Source organism: Ambystoma mexicanum, chromosome 4q (assembly GCF_040938575.1).
Source record: "Ambystoma mexicanum isolate Mex_15411 chromosome 4q, UKY_AmexF1_1, whole genome shotgun sequence".
Taxonomy (NCBI): Eukaryota; Metazoa; Chordata; class Amphibia; order Caudata; family Ambystomatidae; genus Ambystoma; species Ambystoma mexicanum.
Window position 1 is genome coordinate 633,144,481 of NC_090928.1, and position 19,492 is coordinate 633,163,972.

Genomic DNA, 19,492 nt, shown 5'->3' on the forward strand with positions numbered 1-19,492 from the left:
CTAATTCCATGCATAATACATTTCCGGAACTGAATAGCGAAATAAAACTACCTGATACGCTCTCAAAGTTGTTGTTGACTCCGGGAAAGAAATGGATGCAGAAACTTGCTCCTTCAATTTCAGTGCATTGTCATGGAGTTGAAAACGGCAAATTAGATTTGAATTAGAAATGCTAACCTAAAACAATTGACATGTAAAGCAACTGATTAAGAAAAGATTATGCTTATTTCCAAGGGCACTATAGCTTAGTTTTCTGTGGCCATAAATAGTTTTCTATGATGCTCCTAAAACCAGCGACAGATTTATAGCAAACTGGGGTGTAGTTATAGAGCAATACAATCTTGTCAATATGAAAAGTATTATAAGGAACATTTAAACCTAAAACGCCAATCAGTCCATGTAGTTTACCTGTTCACTACCCCAAGGCCTACAGCTAAATCATGAACAGTGACTCACTTGAGGCAGCGTGTGCATGAATAGAGTTAGAATTGCATTTGGAAGCAATTTACGAGACATTCTGAGTCGATGCTTCTTGTGTACTGCAATTGGTCGTACATATTCGTGGTGAAGTGCAGGCTGCAGATGCAGAATCGATCACCTCTCCAGTCCCCCAAGACATCCTGGGCTCTACTTTCAAGCTCTTCCGGCGCAAATTCGCAATATCTGACCCATTCTCTTATTAGATCTACATTCCTCAGGAATATATGCATTATTGTCCCTTTAGGTTTGTTATGAGTCTTAGAACGGCAACCGTAAACCATACAAGCAGGCATTGTTGGAAATTCTGTTAAAAAAAAAGGTCCACATCATTAAAATTATTTTGCATGAATGCGTGAGAAAGATGGAATTATATCATACTATGGCCCCTGCACCTAAGATACCTTTTGAAGTGTACATGGTGTTTGGCACCTTGGCTTTTCACACCCTGCCAGCCCCCTTGGGAGTGCACGGACACAGGTGTGAACTGCCATTGATGGGGTAGGGGGGGGGGCGGATGGACGGACGGACGAGGGACGGACGTCCAAGAGGCATGCAGGAAAGGGTCGGGACACTGCTGAATGGAGACACACTTATGTGGATTGCAGGGGCATGGTCTGCTTTAGGGGAGCATGCCTGGAGACACTGGGTCTGGGGAGGCCATGTGAACAATGGCCCCTGCGCGTAAGATACCTTTGAAGTGTACATGGTGTTTGCCACCTTGGCCGTTCCCACCCCTGCCAGCCCCCTTTGGCAGCACACATTGTAAAGACCGGAGGGGGGGGGGTCTGCACTTCCACTCTCTATATGGTAGAGGGGAGGCACAGAGACCCCTGCCAAGATGCTCTATTATTGGTAGTTGTGGTTGAGCAATCAAGGCCTAGCTTCTCAGGAGGTGATGCAAGCTGGTTCTTAAGTACAGTGTAGTCCCCAAGCACCCATAAAGGAATGTCCACACACTGTATCGGTTACAACACAGTCTTTATATAATTAATATTCAAGGTCATATACACAATCACGATAACTCACTTTGTACTCCGAAAATCAACAATGGTAAATATATACAATTCTAAAGTGGTACCACTAACGTTATTAGAACTTATTAAAGTGCATACAGTCAGAATGACACACAGATCAAAATAAAGAGGAAACCAGAAGTAGAGAGAGGAAGGAATGCAAGATGGTTGAGCAACAGGCAGAATACTGGCCCCGCTACTTAGACACAGTTCTGTGTGGAGATCCCCCCCCAACCTGGGCAACTTGTAGAAGAAAGATACAAGCCCAGTCCATATATTGTTCACCCTAGACTTTCCAATAGTTCTGCAACCCCAAAGTACCTGGCGTTGTAGCGTTCCACGTCGGGAAATTGACAACCCTTCTTGAGTGTCCTCCCTTTCAGGCAGGAGTCACGGGTCATCGAACGTCCGACGGAGAACAGGTCGAGCTACGAAGGTGAAGTGGCTCTGTCGTTCCCAGCGGTGCTTGTTGACGGGGAAGCGTAAACGTCCTGCCAGGAAGAGGCGTGCGGGGCACCTCGGTGTCGATAGTTCTGGACCGCAAAGAGTTGAAGAACTGTGGCCCAACAAGGGCATTGAGTCGTCAGCATCTCTGCGGTCTTTGGGTGGTGGGAAACCCACCGGTGGATGCTCCTCGGCGTGTCGACGGTCAGGCCTTCTCCAGCAGGATACGGCTGTGACGATGCGGACGAGAGTGTCCTTGGATCAATGAAGTTCTTAGGCAACGGGAGCACAGCGGCTCCAGTCGGCGACGGCGGTCATCGACAGTGGCGGACAACAGTCCGGGCGCTTCTCCTTGGCGTTCCGCAGCAGTCCCCGTATCGGGTTGGCATCCTGTCGAAGATCTGTCTACCAGGGAGCTTAGGCAAAGATCAACTGTGTACGATGGTCCCTCGTAGCTCGGGAAGAGGGCGCATTACCAGGTCCTCTCTGGGTCAGTTCTTGAAGCACAGCAGCTTTCAGATTGCGAAGGAGAGCAACAGCAATTCTTCTCATCCAGCAGGGCTTCAGGATCAAGCTTCAGTTACTCCAGTTACTCGTCATAGTGGGCTTCAGCTTCTGAACACAATTCCTAGCAGTGAGAGGTCCCCAGATATACTGTTGATCTCCCATTCATTCCGCTGGGTCACACTCAAGCATCCAATCACGACTACGGGCATTCATGCAGGCAGGCAGCCAATCAGGCACACAAGGTATTCAGGCCATTCACTTCTCTCCAGACACTCACAACAAGTTATGTGTATTTGGACAAGTACCGAGCCATTCAACACTCCAAGCTGCATTCATACCGGTTTCGGGCAGGGCTGTCTCAACCATTGTGTCAAACACCAGAAACTAGACAGCCACAACATAGAATGTATATTCGTCACACTCCATTCACCCAGGTCCCACCCACAGGCGTACCCACAACATACGGTCGTTGAGAAGGCTCCAGCCAGTCTGGTCGGCACTTCCCCACACTACCATATACGGAACTTCCACCCAACAGCCAGTCAGGGGGAAGGGACAGAGGCAGGGCTTCCCGGCACTTCGGGAAGATCAAGGTAATAGGTGATGGAAGGCAAGAGGCCAGGGGAGCCATTTTGTCTCCATCTGGAATCTACCGATTCCATTGACAGGGCCTGGGCATCCCAAAATGGAGGACGCTCAGGGCACCAGTCATTTCAGCACAGAGCTGCCACCAGCCCGTACCCTGCTCTGTGGGTCACATACAGGTGCCCAAAAACATGCACTAGCGGCACAGGGTTGTACCCCTACCCATAGGTGCCATAAGGGTATACGATGGGTCTTTTCATCAAACCAAAGGGGAGAGAGCTGCACCGCCAGGAGTCCCACATGAACTCCTGCGTGGAAAACATGACGGAACACGCGATAAAAAGCAGTAAAGGACAAGGACACGGAGGCCCTGTCCCTCCGATGCATTTCCATCATCACACACAACTGGTGCGAACTGCCGTTGATAATGGAGGGGGGAATGGATGGGAATGAGGCATGCAGAAAAGGGCTGGAACACTGCTGAATGGAGACACTTGATTCACTGAAAAATTGAAACAACCATTCATAAAAGTTCAGTTGTATTTTATTTTGTTGCTGTTTTTGATGGCACAAATGTACTACACATTATATAGTTCAAGTTGCAGCACAGTGTGGGAAAATTCCCTGTGCTGACCGCTGTCACTGGGGAATGTGTCTCTTATGGCACCAACGACACAGGCGGGTATTACTCGTCGAACGCAGTGTCCAAGCCTCCCATGAAGTCACCATGTAAACGAACGATAGGCCACCAGCCTGTACCACCTGTGGAAGAGAAAGATACAAACTGTTTTTAAATGAACAAGATAAGTGTATTAAACCTTAGTTGAAAATTCAATCTTGTATCCTATGGCATTGTTCCCAGTATAAATGTTACTTCACGGATCAATCCACTTGGGCTTTAAAGCGTAGACACATTACAATATTGAGAGACTATGCATTCCATTACATTTGGGACACAAAGTAATAATGTTTGATGGTTGTACATGAAATAAACATAAAATGACCACTATGATTTCCCCAAATCACGAGTGATGTATAGAATTGCAAGACTACATTCATTTGGCAGTGATAGATCAAAGTTACGACAATATAGGAGACACCCATGAAATGTTAGTGGCCTAAGTGACATCACATCTAGAGTACACCTATTCGTTACTTGGATTTCGAGGGCAAACTGTTGCGCGAAGTTCGTGCATATGCACCATCATAAATCCTCAACACGGACCGTGTGAGGCATTGCGCCCGTATCTCGTCTTCTGATATGTTGGACAAGCATCCAGAGTTTTCCAGCAGCAGTTCTCCTCCTCGGTTGGCATTACCTTGCACCGATTGCAGTTACACCAGTTGGAGACGTTGTCCATGCGACTAGGCTCAGGCTCTTGATCTGGTGATTCATCCTCCCAACTGTCATCCGAAGCCCCATCGTTTCCGCATCTTTCTCTTTCGAGTAATTCTGCCTCAGAATACTCCGGCTCGTACTGGTAGGGCTGTATTGTTGCCATTATGTGACAAAATAAAAATGGATAGTAATGATAGTACTAGTATCTGTTTGCACGGACTACGAGCAACGAAGGTAGCTGAACAGAGCAGAATCGAGGCACAGGATACACAAAAAAAGACAGATGATTGGAAATCAAATCTGATGTCTGATGAGAAGCAGTCTGTTTATACTTATTGAGGAAAGAGGCGTACTGCCATTTCCATGGAGACGCGTCATTACCTTAAGCACACAGAATGTTGACACGAGACGTGCATTGGCGTTGTGAAATGGGCGGTACGCCTCTAGTGATGTCAGCCTCAGGAGCGGGGGATGATTTAGTGCCGCCAGGGCAGTTCACCTTAGGACGATGCAGCAACTGATAAGATTAGCACAAGATGGCCGCGCCCTGCTGCCTGATTTCGCTTGTGTAAAAATTAGGGGGAGGGGGCGCTGTTGCGCAACAAGGTGGCCACCTAATAGTGGAGCTCCTCTGCGGCAAAAAAATCCTTTATAAATATATCCCATTACTGTATCCCCCGAACCATGAACACGGCTGAGCTGCTCGTATAAGGCATCCTGAGACTACTCGGCGAAAGAACGGGAGAAATCAGACCCGGACACCTGAATACGAGCGGGGGTCGCAGAGGTCAAGCTCCGTGCCGCTCCACGGCTCCAGGAAGACCAACGAGAGAGCCGCGGTTCTGGGTCGCACACAGGCCTCTCCGTGGGCAGAGTCGGCCTTGCAGGCGGCGTGCGACGAGGGCAGCAACAACAGCAGTCTAGATTGCCCCGGATACCGGTAGCGCCCAGAGTGTCGACTGCAGACGTTGGCGGCGGTACAAAGACAGAGGCCCGGCTGGTAGGATCATCGCTGCCCCCCTGCACCCTCCCATTCCCAGTGAGGCATAGTCACTGTACCTTACCCTGCCTTCCATTGGGGAGCAGCTTTCGCATCCCCTGTGCTGTCCGGGGCCGCTGCGCTACATTAGCCCATAGCACACAGAGGGGGACAGCCCACTGGGCAGTGATCGGCCGCGGCGGCCACAACACGGTTGGTCCCACTCCCGCCTCACTGGGCCGGCCGCACACTGGAGGAAGTGTTGCAGGACACCATCCACACTCGCTCTACACGTGGTCCAGGTCCCTGCGGCGCCCCAGGGAAAAATAATTAAAATAGCAGAAGCAGAGCCCTGAAAGGGCGATACCCGCTAGAAACACAGACTGTTGGGCGGAAGGACGCGGGAGAGGGTTCGCTACATCGCGGATGATATCCGTGCAACGCACGAGGCAGGCGAGCAACATACGACCGGCAGACACCTGCTATCTACAGGGGCCGGCGCCTATGGTAACTCCCGGGTCCTTCAGACATGGTTGCTCTGAACAAGACGCTCCGACATTGTAGCCGAGGAGTGTTGGAGAGGAAACCAACCGGCCCGACCCTTGTTAAAATCAAGATCAACAGACCCCTGCACGGCAATACACAGCAGGAATACAGTGAATTTGTGTGAGGCCACAACATACCCCTGCCAATATCCGCGAGGGTGCGGGTATAGCTCTCCCCTACACGGCCCGCTATCGTCTGTCAGTCAATAACGCCTCCGGAGCACTCTGCCCCTGCGGACATTATAATAGTGAGGCGGCTCTTTCCCAAAACCCAGCAAAACAAACTATAGAGCAGCACATAAAAGGATCACCGCTCTTCCCTGTAACAACACAAACCTAGGAGCGAGTGGATACGTGGGAGAACAGAGTCCTCTCCGGAGAGCGCAGGTGGGACCAGTCATGTGAACCCCGACGCTGGCCAACACAAAAGTGTCAGTACTCCGTGGAACACCCTACCCTGCAGCCCAGACCAGGCCATCCTGAAGTTGAGATCACAGAAGACCGAATTGCCAACCACTGAAGATTACAGGGACGAGAAGGAGACGAGTACCAGTACTGTGGCACAGTCGGTCTCAAAACCACGCCACTTGTTAATTGGCACCCAAGTTTCTCTGCTTCTTGGCATAGACATTTCCAAATCTACTCTGACATTCACACCCATAATTTCAAATAGGATAATCAAAACAGACACTCTTGTGATGCCCGGAAAAAACATAGTCAAAAGCAGGAAGACTGGGCTAATGGTTTCCTTCACAAACTCACAAACAACCTCCGAAAGCCCAGATCCATCGACAGCCACCGCATCCTCGGCTACAGATGACACAAAATTCGATCATCTCCTAACCACAGTGCAAAATGGGTTCATGGCGATCAATGTTAAGTTGGATGACATTGTCTCAACAATAGGCTCCCTCAAAGCCTGAGTGGACAAAGAAAGTGCCAGGATCACAGACACTGAAAACAGAATCAGTGCAATTGAAGATTCAACCCATCAAAACACCTACAACATCACACTCCTGAAAGGGGAAATGAATAAGCTCCGGGACAAGTGTGATGACTTGGAGTCGAGATCGAGACGGAACAACATATGTATAGTCGGTCTCTCAGAATCCTTCTGTAAAGGCCCAATGGTATCCCGAATTGAAACCCTGCTGAACTCCCTCTTGGGTGAAGACTCATTCTTCCCACAATTTCTGGTCGAACGGGCACATGGCACTCTTGCTCCACCACCCAAGCCGGGTGCCCCTCTCCGCACAGTCATCATCAAACAACTGAATTACAGGGACAGAGATACAGCTCTGAAGCTGGCGAGGGAAAAAGGGCCCCTGAAATACAGTAATGACAACATCCATATATACCCAGACTTCTCAGCAGGAGTCCAAACCCAAAGATGATCCTGCAAGTCCATCCTTTGTCTCATTAGACAGGTCTTCGAGTAAACAAAGGAACCTCACTAGATCGGCCACCATCATACACCAAGCCCTAGTGGAGCTGGCCCTGACGGATGTCTGGAGAGGGATACACCCGACAGACAGACAATATACGTTCTACTCATCAGTACACGATACAGAGTCCAGAATTGACTACTGGTTCATCTCCTCCCCCTTGATTAATTCAGTAGAGTGCTGCGATATACTCCCCCGCACGCTCTCAGATTGCTCTCCGGTCATGCTTGAGGTATCTCTCCACAACATTAAACCACCAATTCAGCGGTGGAGAATACCCCCATATATTTTAAGGGATCCAAATGTGGTAGAGTCGCTATATATTGAAATGGAGGAATTCTTCCGATTGAATAAAGGGTCAGTAGACAAATGGTCCACCATATGGGAAGCATTCAAGGTATGGGTGAGAGGCAGCATAATGTCTAAAACCACCAATCTCGTTAAGACCGTCAGAACTGAATTAAATTAAAACTGAAACATATCTGAAAACACTCAAAACTGAATATAGTGCAACACATAATAAACATACGCTGGCCGATATCAATGCACACCTCCAAAAATTCAACAATTTAGCAACCAAAGAACAGTATATGGTCACACCAATCCGGGCACGTAGACACGGGGAGGGCAATAGAGCAGGGCATCATTTGGCGCGCTTATTACGAAATGAATACAACCATACCCCAATCACAAGCATATTTACAGGCAATGGAATAGCTGTACATGGGGAGGAAGAAATGAATGCTGAATTTACCGAAAACTACAATAATATATATGCAAATCATGACACACGCACGCAGGAAGACATAAAGAAATACCTAAGCAAGATCACTCTCCCTAGGCTCTCGCTAGAGGATAACTGGGCCCTCGAGCAACAAATAACTAGCGAAGAGATTGCTGAAGCGATCAAATCATTGGCAGCTGGTAAAACGCCGGGCCCAGATGGCCTGAGCTCAGAACTTTATAAAGCATACTCCACAATACTCGCCCCAATACTAACTCTAGTATGGGAGGAAGCAATGAGCTCCGGCTCACTCCCAGACACAATGACAAACGTGGTCATAATGCCGTTAAAGCCTAGACTCCCTGCCCATGAACGCTCCTCCTATTGCCCCCTCTCCTTAATTAACACAGACGCCAAGATTTATGCAAAATTACTCGCCACTAGATTACTACTCAAAATGACCGCCCTAATACACCCCGACCAATGCAGCTTTATTCCAACACGGTCCACGGCCTGAAACTTGCGGAGACTATTCAGCATCATGGCACAGATCAACCCGGAAGTACAGGCAGTGGCTATATCACTGGACGCTGAGAAAGCGTTCGACTAGGTCTCATGGGCATACCTGTTCGAAGTTCTTAACAAATGTGGGTTCGGTCCGTACTTTACACAGTGTGTCAGATTGCTCTATACCTCTCCTAAAGCTGGGGTTCTAACGAATCATACTCTGTCCAACCATCTCACTTTACATAGAGGCACCAGGCAGGGATGCCCGTTTTCTCCCATTCTTTTTGCCCTTACGATAGAACCAGTGGCGCCTGCAATCAGATTGGAGAAGGAACTGAGGGGAATAAAAATGGCCGGTGTGTACCAATCCATCTCACTATATGCAGATGATGTGCTATTGTAAATACGGGAACCAGAAAAGAACCTAGCCCCCACACTGACAGTGACTGCGCCCTCAGGGATACAAAATAAACACCACAAAGTCTGAAATCTTCCCGTTGACACAGGCCACTGTTTGCCCTACACACACGCATGGCCTGGGGTGGGCCTCCGATCATACTAGATACCTGGGAATCCTGGTCTCTAGAGATAGTGTCCCTATATGTAGACAACTACGAATCCCTATTGCAGACGATCCATACCAAACTCCAAATGTGGGCTAGACTTCCCATATCACTCGCTGGCCGAATCGCGGTACTCAAATTGTGGTACTCCCCAAACTCCTTTATATCTTCAGTAATGTCCCAATATGGCCAGGCAAACCTTTCTTTTAAAACCTATTCTCCATGGCGACCACCTTCATATGGAATGGTGGAGCCAACAGGCTTGAATGGGACAAACTAGTGGAACCCTATGAAATGGGGGGTGCTTTGCTGCACCCGACTTCGAGCTATACTATCAGGTAGCGCAGGCACAATACGCTAAATACTGTCAGGACCCCACAGATAGAACACCACATGTCCCCATCGAGCGGCTTTCGGTCCGTCCAACAGTCCTGCGATCTATAATAATTGCAAAATCCCACAAAGATGGCTGCAAATTTGATCCGGCATCCTGTACAATCGCAGCATGGGCCGCAATCAGTAAGAGGCTCCACATAGACACACCCTATGATACACAGGCCCCGGTATGGAACTTCCCAGGCATTAAACCAACATGCGACATCAGCATACAGAAGGCTTGGATTCCGGAATATGAATTTAAAATAAAAACCATGTTTACAAACGCCAGATTCGTAACCCCAGAGGATTTTGCGGACATAGTAGGGAGAAACCAACTTGTCACTTTGCAATATCACTGTATGAAAGCGGCATTCAAGAAGCTATGGCCAACATACCCAGTAGAACCGCCTGAACACGCATGCTACCAATCACTGTATTCATGGCACAGGGGTGTCCAAGCTATACAACGTAGTCCAAATGCACACTAAATTGTTGAACAACATTAAGGTTTCATGGGAAAAGGACATGGGCACCACAATAGAAGAGTGGAAATGGTCCAGATACTGCCTCCTTTCTAAAGGTCTCGCTGAATGAGGGGCTAAGACTAATACAGTTCAAAATACTTAATAAGCTCCATTACACTCCAGTCAAAATGGCGAAGTTTCACAATTCCTTATCTGGAAAATGCCCGAAATGTGGCAGCCTTCGTGCAGATGCATTTCACATGTACTGGGCCTGTCCCCTGATAGCCGGGTTCTGGCGTGAAGTGGCGACTATTTTGTAAGATATGACACAAATTACAGTGCAGCTCAAACCTCAAAAATACCTGTTCGGCGATATAGGAAAAACCCCAGAAAAAACTAGGAGACTGTTCAGTGTCGCCTGCGCAGTAGCCAAGAAGTGTATTCTTCAAAACTGGAAGAGCAGCCATGCCCCACGCACAGAACAGTTCCTTATAGGCCTAACATATGTTAATGAATGCGAGGAAACTTGGATAGGAATGACGCCCACAGCATGTAGACCGAAAGACATTTGGACTCTGTTCAGAACATACATAGGTGGTACCCCACTGGACACGGAGAACTCTGATAGTGATTTAACTCACCATGAAGCCCATCTATCTGGAACCCTACCGTAGCAGCCAAAACAACGTAAATGTGCAAATATATATGATCATTGTATGGATCGGGGGTGGAGGAGAGTCATTTTATTACTACATGTACCCTAATGTTGGAGGGGAGTTAACGCACCTGTGATGTGATAGGCAAACCAAAAATAAAGTTTAAAACAAATATATATAATTTGGAAAACTATGGCAAGGTGCATAGGAAATGTTTGTACGATCGATCAAGGTACGCTTAAAAACGCATGCCCGAACCCTCGGGACAATAATATTTTTGAGCGCACTATTCCTTTAAAGAAATATATACCCATCAAGACATCTGAACATTTCTTAAGGAAGATCCACAAAATCAGGAAAACAAAGCTTTATTCTTGCATGACAACAAGATATGGTTACCCACGCGTGAGAGTCAAAGAGGCCTATTGTCATGGTGTCATGTCTTACCCGGAGTCGGTCATTTTGGAATAAGGAAAACCCTCAAAAAGAGATGATGATTTGCATGGTGGAAAACCATGAGAGAAGATACTACTGATTGCATCAATGGATGTGTAGTCTGTGCACGTGCCAAAACCCCTTGACAACAGGCTGTCTGTCTTTTGCAACCTCTTCCCTTTCCTACAGGACCCTGGCAGTCTTTCTCTCTGGACTTCATCCCTGATCTCCCTTCAGAAAATGGAAGTAGTTATTTTAACCATTGTGGAAACATTTTCTTTTGTTTTTGTATATAATCAACTTGTGATTTTTACAAAGACAATTTGCTTCCTATGAATTCTGAAGATTTCTAAAAGTTTCTGGACGCAATCTTCGTAGAGATGACTTGGTGAAAGTAGTTACTGTTATTTACTGCTTTCACATCTGTTTCATGTGCTTTCATTTTGTCGAAAATGATTGTCAGAAGTTTTGTTGTTGCAATAGTCCATTTTGACTTTTCCCCTGACATCAATCTATTCCACCACACATTTTCATCTAGAACTGAAACTGACATCCCAAGGGGTGAGAGATAGGCGCTTCTTTCATGATTAAGTGCCTTGCAGTGCGACACAGATGTTTCAGGTTCATCTGCTGATTGACATATTCTGCATTCTTTGGAGGCTGACTGGAGTCTGATGCAGAGGATTTCGCGTGTGGGCATTAAATTCAGACGGGCTCTCAAAAAGGTCCTCATTAGTTTTTTGTCCGGAAATTTTTGGCAGTATGGCAAATGAATTTTTAGCTGGTTGAAAGTTGGAGGGAGGTGTGTGGTCAATTTGTTTGATTGTGCCCTGTCAATTGTGCCAATCCAGTCCACGACCTCCCTTTTTTTTTTTTTTTTTTTTTTCTTTTTTTTTTTCTTTTTGAGGGTTTCTGACCAGCTCAGCTTCAGTGCAGGCTATTTCCTTCAATTTTGTTGTCTGTATTAGCGACCATTTTGTTAGACTGTTTAGACGGCCGGTTGAAAGTTCTACGGCTATCAATTTAAATATTGGGAGCATGTCAGGAAGGATGATTTTTCTATAGATTTGCATATCATTTTCTTCCACCGATGCCAGTAAAGACTGAAGGCCCAAATCATGCCTGATGTTTGCAATAGCTGCCGAGTTTGGTAGACCCATTGTGGAAACATTTATCAAGATGGCGAATTTCATTGCTATGAAGAAGGTCCCCTCTGCTCCTGTTTTTTCTCGTTGCTTTATCGCACTCCCCCACCCTCCCAACCTTGATTATGGATAGAGAAATCAATTAGTTTCTGCATTTTGGAAAGTAACCTGTAAACGGTTAGGCATTTAACGCATTCTTCAGCCTACCATCCCCCAGACGGACGGATGAAGGCGAACGAGCCAACCAAACCTTTGGGCAATACCTCCGATGTTACATTACGGAAAATTAAGAAAACTGAACACATTACTTACCTTAAGCCGAATATGCATCTAATGACTCTTATCACATCTCTATTGGTGACATACTGTTTCATGCTTCATATGGTTATCATCCCATGTGTATTCCTATGTTGACCTCTTTTGACTATAAAGTTCTTTCAGTCAAGGAACAAGTATGTCTTGTCTTACGACGGGGTTACAAACCAGCAAAAAGCATTTGGTAATCGCTCAGGAACACGCTGGCCGTCATGCTGAAAAAAATGTTCCCTGCTCCCTTACACACAAACCCCATGATTCAGTGTGGTTATCCACAGAACACATCAAGATGCATGCTTGTTCTAGGCAATTCAGACCTAGGTATATCAGTCTTTTTTCTGTGTCTTGCATTATCAACCCTGTTGCAGTAGAATTGGCCTTGCCTTCACATTGTAAGATACAACCTGTGTTCTGTGTTTCCCTTCTCAAACCCACTCGTCGATCTAAGTTGTATTCTCACGGTCTGTCTTTGGCCCTTCCTTCGGTGGGTCCTCAGAATGAATACGATGTACAGTACATAGTTGATTCCCGCATCCAGAGGTCGCTCCTTCCTATATCTGGTCACTGGAAGAGTTATGGGATGGAGGAAAGGTCCTGGATTCCGCATTATCGTGTTTTGGCTCCACGTCTCACTAGATTTCATGCCCTGTCCTCTTTGAGACCTGGTCTGATCCCCTCTTTCACGTGTGGGTGAGGGAGTTTAGGATGGCTGAACTCTTGGGATCGGGAGCAATCGTCCCCAATCCCGCTCCATGTTCTTAGCCGATTCCGTGGCGAGACCGCACTGGCAATTCAGGACCGCAGGGATATTCCTGAAGTGGTATCCACTACCGCAGCGACTTTGTGACACCCTGCGGCTTCCATAAGGGAGCCAGGTGTCCTTCGTATTCATGTATATCGACAGATCATATGATATGGTTAAAGTTAATATCATTTCCTCTAATCTGAATCCCAGATGAGACGAGGCCTATGAAGGTCTTTGATTCAATGTTTCCCTGTTCTCACAACGTCCGCAGTCTCTTGTGACCAGGAAACCAATCATCCAGCTGTTTACTGAGGTATTTCGTTATTTAGGTGTTTTATTAGGGTCTGGATCATTCTCTGGTGTTCCCAGACACTAGGAGCTCTCCTGTTATGCGCAAGAACATTATTGTTCTTGAATGTCCTGTATAGTACTTTCTTCTGTGTAGAAGTGTATTCAACCTTGCACCATCTGTCTCCACTGTAGCTCCTGAATCCCTACATGTCCTGTTCCAGAAGGGGTGTGACAAGTTGGACTCCTGCCTGGGGTAATCAGTGACATAGCCTGTTTAGTCTGTGGAGCCTATTCTCCTAAGTGGGGCGGGTAGCACTGCAACTTGACTTCCAAGAAATTACATACTCTCCATGCAAAACCTTGCTCACAGGGGTCATACTATGTGATCCTGCAGGCCACTCCATGCTTTATACCCCACACAATATCCGCAGCTTTCCAAGTAGGAGTAGATTCTCCATCATGGCAACCCTCCGCTGTTTATCAGCCATTGATCTGTGCTCTTATCTCCTCATGGTCAAACCCATATTACCCACTTCAATCCACTGCACATAGCTGGGAACCCACACACATTGTGTCTTTTTCGAGTCAGGTGAGACCGGAAAGTGGTTGTGTACAGAGTATCTGTTTGCCATACATATAAGATCTGGAAATATGATTGAAATAGGTGAATCCAGGGGATAGTTGACATCAAACCCTATGGTGGGCTGCTTGAAGGGCCAGGTAGAAAAGGACCGTTTATGGCACTTTGTGCTCTGTGGCCCTTTTTTGAGACAGCCACTTTTCAACAATGAGGCTTCTATAATGCTTGCCACACCAACTCCAACATTTTGGTTGCCACGGGTTACAGGTGCAGTATCTGTCAAATAGAGGGCATTGTATTGCTGCTACATACTTACATGACATCAGAGGCTGGAGCGTCCTTTCCCTGGAATATCTCAGTGGCGTTGGGCACACCTAACATGGCACTCTGTGGAATAACGGTGCAAGCAGAGATTCCCGTTTGGGTCCAACAAACAGTATATGCAACTTACAAACAAATAAAAATGTGCATTGAGGCCTAATGCCTAGTTACTAAATGTGTGCTCCCCCACCCCTCCCAGAACACCCAACAGCCTAAGGCTCACAAATGGGGTGGCAAATGTATGGTCTGGTCAGCGAGCCAGAGGACAGTTAATTGGGATTCCAAATGGGCATTCCTATAACAAGCAAACAGTAAAACCAATCACCCAAACATTTCCACGTTTTTTAACTCTGTACCTCCCACCTTCAAGAACAATCGGAGCAATTATAGGACATGCTATCCAGCCAGTCATCATCAGTCCAAGTAGCAAATAATCTGTGTTTCACAACTACATATTTGCCTAAGTCTCTGAAAATCATTCTGTGGCTTCTGCAGGATAAATCTCCCATCTCTCTGGACTGTCTAAAGTTCATTTCTTTTACCGGAAACCTATGAAATTTCAATGTCAGGCTTGCTACTCTTTTTGTTGTTTAGGACCATGGGCTTTTTCAGTTTCCAGATTTTGTGCGAGGCCCACATTGAGGAGCTTAGACAGGCTGTTCTAAAGGAATTCAGTTGGGTGGGTTACCTTAATCAATATTTTGGGGAAAGCCAGAAATGCAGGAGGTCTTTCTTCAGGAGATGTTTTTCCGTTCAGAGAGGTTGTCCATTTTTCATTTTGGAGTTGAAGCTGCCTGATTTGCTCTTCGATCACTGCAACCCTGTGACCAGGGTAGCAGTGATCAAAGCATCCACTCTGTTAGAGATTGCCTATTGTCTCGTCAGAGCTAAAAATATTGTTCTTGATGTTTGCTATGTCAGCAGAAACTCAGACAGAATTTCTAAGATCGCCTTTCTAGAGATTCCTCTTCTCCCACCTGTTCTTGCATTTAGCAGGATGGATAGGCTCAAATGCTAATTCAGGTATTAGTCTGCTATGGTTATTCAAGATTTGGTGAGTTTATTAGAGGATGGGAAGGCTGGAGTTCTGCTTTAAGACTGACCTTGGCATGCCCGAAATCATGTTCCGTTTCTTCAGACTTCTGAAAAGCATTGGCATGTTTCAGCTGATAAAATGTGTGTGCATGTTTTTTTTTCTAAGCAGCTATGAAGTATGATTTTTTGTTTGGCTTGTTGGGTGAACTGTAGTATTGCATGGGGTGTACTACCTGAATATATCAATTTGTGTTTTCTTACAGTAGACAAATCCAGGACAGATCTGGAGCAAGTACCTAAGGTAAGATTGCTAATAATCACAGGTTAAGGTATTCCGTGAAATAATTTAGTTGATTCCATTGCCAGTTTTCGTTCCTCTTCCAGAAGAAATACCTGACCATGCACCTCTGACCAAGACCCCAGTATTTCAGACTCCCTGGTAAATATATATGGCCGGATGAAAACCTAAGCACATTTTTCAACCGCATAACGCAGTAACTATTTGAAGCTCTAGTGAAAGACTGGCCTCTCCTGTACCCGCAATCCACTTCCTAATATGCTTGCGGGCTACTGCTAGTTCGTTTCCTTGTCTCCTGTTAGTCACACATGGTTACTGCAGTTTGCACTGATCCCCTCTCATATGATTTTATTCTGTGCACCACTGTACTATTGCTAGTCAAAATGCTTTCCTACCATTGGCCTAATGTGTGTTTTTGTTTGCCTTCTGTACTCCGGCTATACCAATGATCACAAACCATGCCAATCCTGCAGGTTTTAATTTTTGATATTTTTGTTACTGGCTGTGCTTCCTGTGCAGGGCCTGATCACCACATACACGTATGCCACAGCTGTGATTTTATTTTTTTCAATATTTGGCACTTAATCTGTACACATATATTGTCTGTTCTGTTCTGTCCTCTGGGGGAAATTCAGGACTTTGCTGAACAGAATATAAATGTAAAATCTTGTAAAATATCTGATCCCGTTGACCTGTGCTAACCATATATTTTTTTGAGATGGACCTAAACTTGACAGCAGGCACATGTGGTCGATATACTAGGACACAGTCTTGAGGTGCTCACTCAGCTAAACATTGAAGTCTCCTGTTTTAATACACCATTAAAACCTAAAACACTGTCTCACCTCAAAGTGTTGTGATGAATCAGCAATGATTCCAACAGAAAACCTGACCTGGGACCCTTCTCACGTGGGTGGGGAGGGGGAGGGGGAGGCAGACGCTTTCTGATCCCAACCCTGGGTGTGGTGTTCTGCGGGAGGATCACATGAAGGGGGGAAGCAGTTCCGGACAAATGGGAAACCCGCTTGTTCAACTTCCCCCAAAACCCCAAGCTTCTAATGCTTATTGCAAAACAAGATGTTCTAAAAACTAACTTCGAGGGGATTGGGTCCTCCGACGTATTACATATCTATGACAGCAATCACCATAGCTGTGCTGCTTCGGAAAAACTATCTGTGTCCTGCGTGGATGACGTCGATAGGCTGTCCCGACGTCACCGGATTTTAGAAGTAGAACGCACGACGCCTGTAGCCTCAGTTCCGTTTTTTCCACGAACGTGTTCGCTTAGGAGATCTCGGTGTGCCTCGATTCTACTGAATCCTGTTCTTTCGGTTCTTTGAACCTGTTTCTTCATTGACTATTGTATGATGTCTTCGGCTTCTTCCACCCCGCGGTCCGGGTTTAAGAAGTGTCGGGTGTGCGGGTCCAAGATGTCGCTGACAGACACGCACGATGCTTGCCTCTGGTGCCTCGGGGAGGACCATGATACGGATGACTGTGTCGACTGCCAATCGCTCACATCGAAGGCCTTGCGGGAGCGTAAGAAGAAGCTGTCGGTCGGTAAGGTGGCCAAGCCCCGGAAGTCGCGTTCCACTCGTCTTTCAACGGATGATTCGAGGGGTGACGCTCCGCATCGTCGTCGTGAGTCCGGGGGTTCTCGGTCTCGGAGTTGGTCCCGCCATTCCTCTGCCTCTTCGCGGCACTCCAGGAAGCACTGTCACAGGTCGCCTTCCCCGTCCTCTTCTGAGGACTCCGCCCGCTCGCGGGTTGCTTGTCCCAACAAGCATTCCACTCCTAAGAAATGGGATTCCTTCCGAAAGGAGATGTTGGCGATTTTTCAATCAATCGCAGGGCTCCGGTCCGTCCGCGCCATCCGAGGGCGCTGGGCGTGGCCGTGCTAGAGACAGTGCTCGTCTGCCTTCGAGCTCGAGCAGTCGTCGCGACCACCGGGTGCCTTTTGAGGTCCCGGTCGGACAAGGTCGGACAAGGATGGTCGCTCTAGGCATGCCTGTTCCAGGTCCCGGTCCACGACGCCCTCGAGACCGCGAGAACCTGTGAAGTCTTCGGAGAAGACATTGACGCCTGCGGCGCATGGTCTTCGACGGACTCTCTCGAGGCTGAGCCTCCGAGGAAGTCATCGACGCCATCGATGCCCAGGCTGTCGAGACACGCTCGGGGCTCTGCCCTCGAGGGCTGTGTCGACACCGTTGAAGCTGTCGGCGCTGCGCTCGACGCCGATTCCATCAACGCCCTCAACGCGGCGTTGTCGGGGGTACCCCGTGGCATGGTGGAACCCCCCAGAAAGGCTCTGGCCAAGGCTAAACATGTCTTTGTTCCTTTTTCTGTACCCTCCTTCCAGCCTCTGGATTATATTTCTGAGGTGGATGAGGGGTCTGAGGAAGGGGAGGTTCCTGCAGAGGTTCCTGATGACCTGCTTTCTGGTCATAGCCAACTTGAGGACCTGTGTCAGTCGTTGCACGACCTCAGTGGTCTTGATACCTCTCTGGAGGTGGAGTTTGGTAGGCCTGACACGCATGCTGCGACCTCAAACTGGCGCCTGATGTCGAGGGTCACTGATTACCTGGGGTGGCCGACCCCCCCCCCCCCTTGTGGATTTTCAGCAGGATGTCCTGACTGATATCCTCGACCAAGGTCCACCAACTGACCCGATTCTGCCATTCCATATGGCCTTGCAGAGAAGGGTGGCTGCGGCTTGGACTTCTCCGGAGAGTCTCCCGGCAGTGAGCAAGTCCTTGCCGAAGAAATATCGGCCAGCCAGTGGCGACCCCTGCTACTTGACCATGCACCCCACTCCGGAGAGTTTGGTGGTACAGGCGGCTACGGCCCCCGCAAAGCAGGCGTCGTACCCTACCATCCCTCCTGATAGGGACGACAAACATTTTGACGACTGGGCAAAGGTGTTTTCTTCTGGGGGTATGGCGCTTCAGGCTGCCAAGTCCGTTTGTGCCTTGTCTCGTTTCACGCACACTCTGTGGAACTATATCTCCTTAGCGGCTGATCATATTCCCGAAGGGGAGGAACGGGATGGTTTTCTTGCTATCGTGCATGACGGCAAGGATGCCATGTGTGAGTCCGTTCATTCGGGTCTGGACATGTTTGATTGCGTCAGCCGATCCAATGCGGCGAGCACCGTAATACGCAGGTTTGCGTGGTTGCGGAATTCGGGCTTTGCTCCTGATGTGCAAGCTCAGCTCCTCAACATGCCCTTTGATGGTGAACATCTTTTTGGCAGCAAGGCTGACGAGATCCTTGAGAGGTTGCAGACCTCCAAAGCTGCAGCGAAGTCATTGGGCGCTGCAGTTCGCCAACCTCTGCCTTTTCGTCCTAGGGGACAACAATGGAGGGGAGGTTCCTTTCGATATTACTCGTCCTTTAGTAAATCGAGAGGAGCTGATAGTCAAAGGGGCCACCGTAGCAGTGCCAGAGGTGGAAAACGGGGTACTCGAGGTGCCAAGGCCGCTCGGGCAGGCCTCTTTGCCCTCAGGCACTGCACTGTGCAGGAAATACAATCCCTGCTGGAGAAAGGCACCATAGAACTGGTGCCTGTAGCGGAGAGGAGCAAGGAATGGTATTCCCCTTATTTTTTGATTTTGAAGAAAGACTGGGGATTGAGACCCATCCTGGACTTGCTTGGTTTGAACAAGCTCCTCAGGAAGGACAAGTTCAAGATGGTTATT

The 19,492-nt window shown here is 47.7% G+C and overlaps 1 protein-coding gene across 2 annotated transcripts in view; it reads left to right on the forward strand.

The window, feature by feature from the left end:
- Positions 1 to 19,492, forward strand: part of VPS54 (VPS54 subunit of GARP complex) — a 2,536,401-nt gene that overhangs the window by 580,558 nt on the left and 1,936,351 nt on the right. Inside the window, exon 6 of one of the 2 annotated variants that reach the window (XM_069608186.1) lies at positions 15,760 to 15,797. In XM_069608186.1, coding sequence (XP_069464287.1) covers positions 15,760 to 15,797 — 38 coding nt within the window. The remainder of the gene's footprint in view (positions 1 to 15,759; positions 15,798 to 19,492) is intronic. The other variant, XM_069608187.1, reaches the window with a different exon arrangement.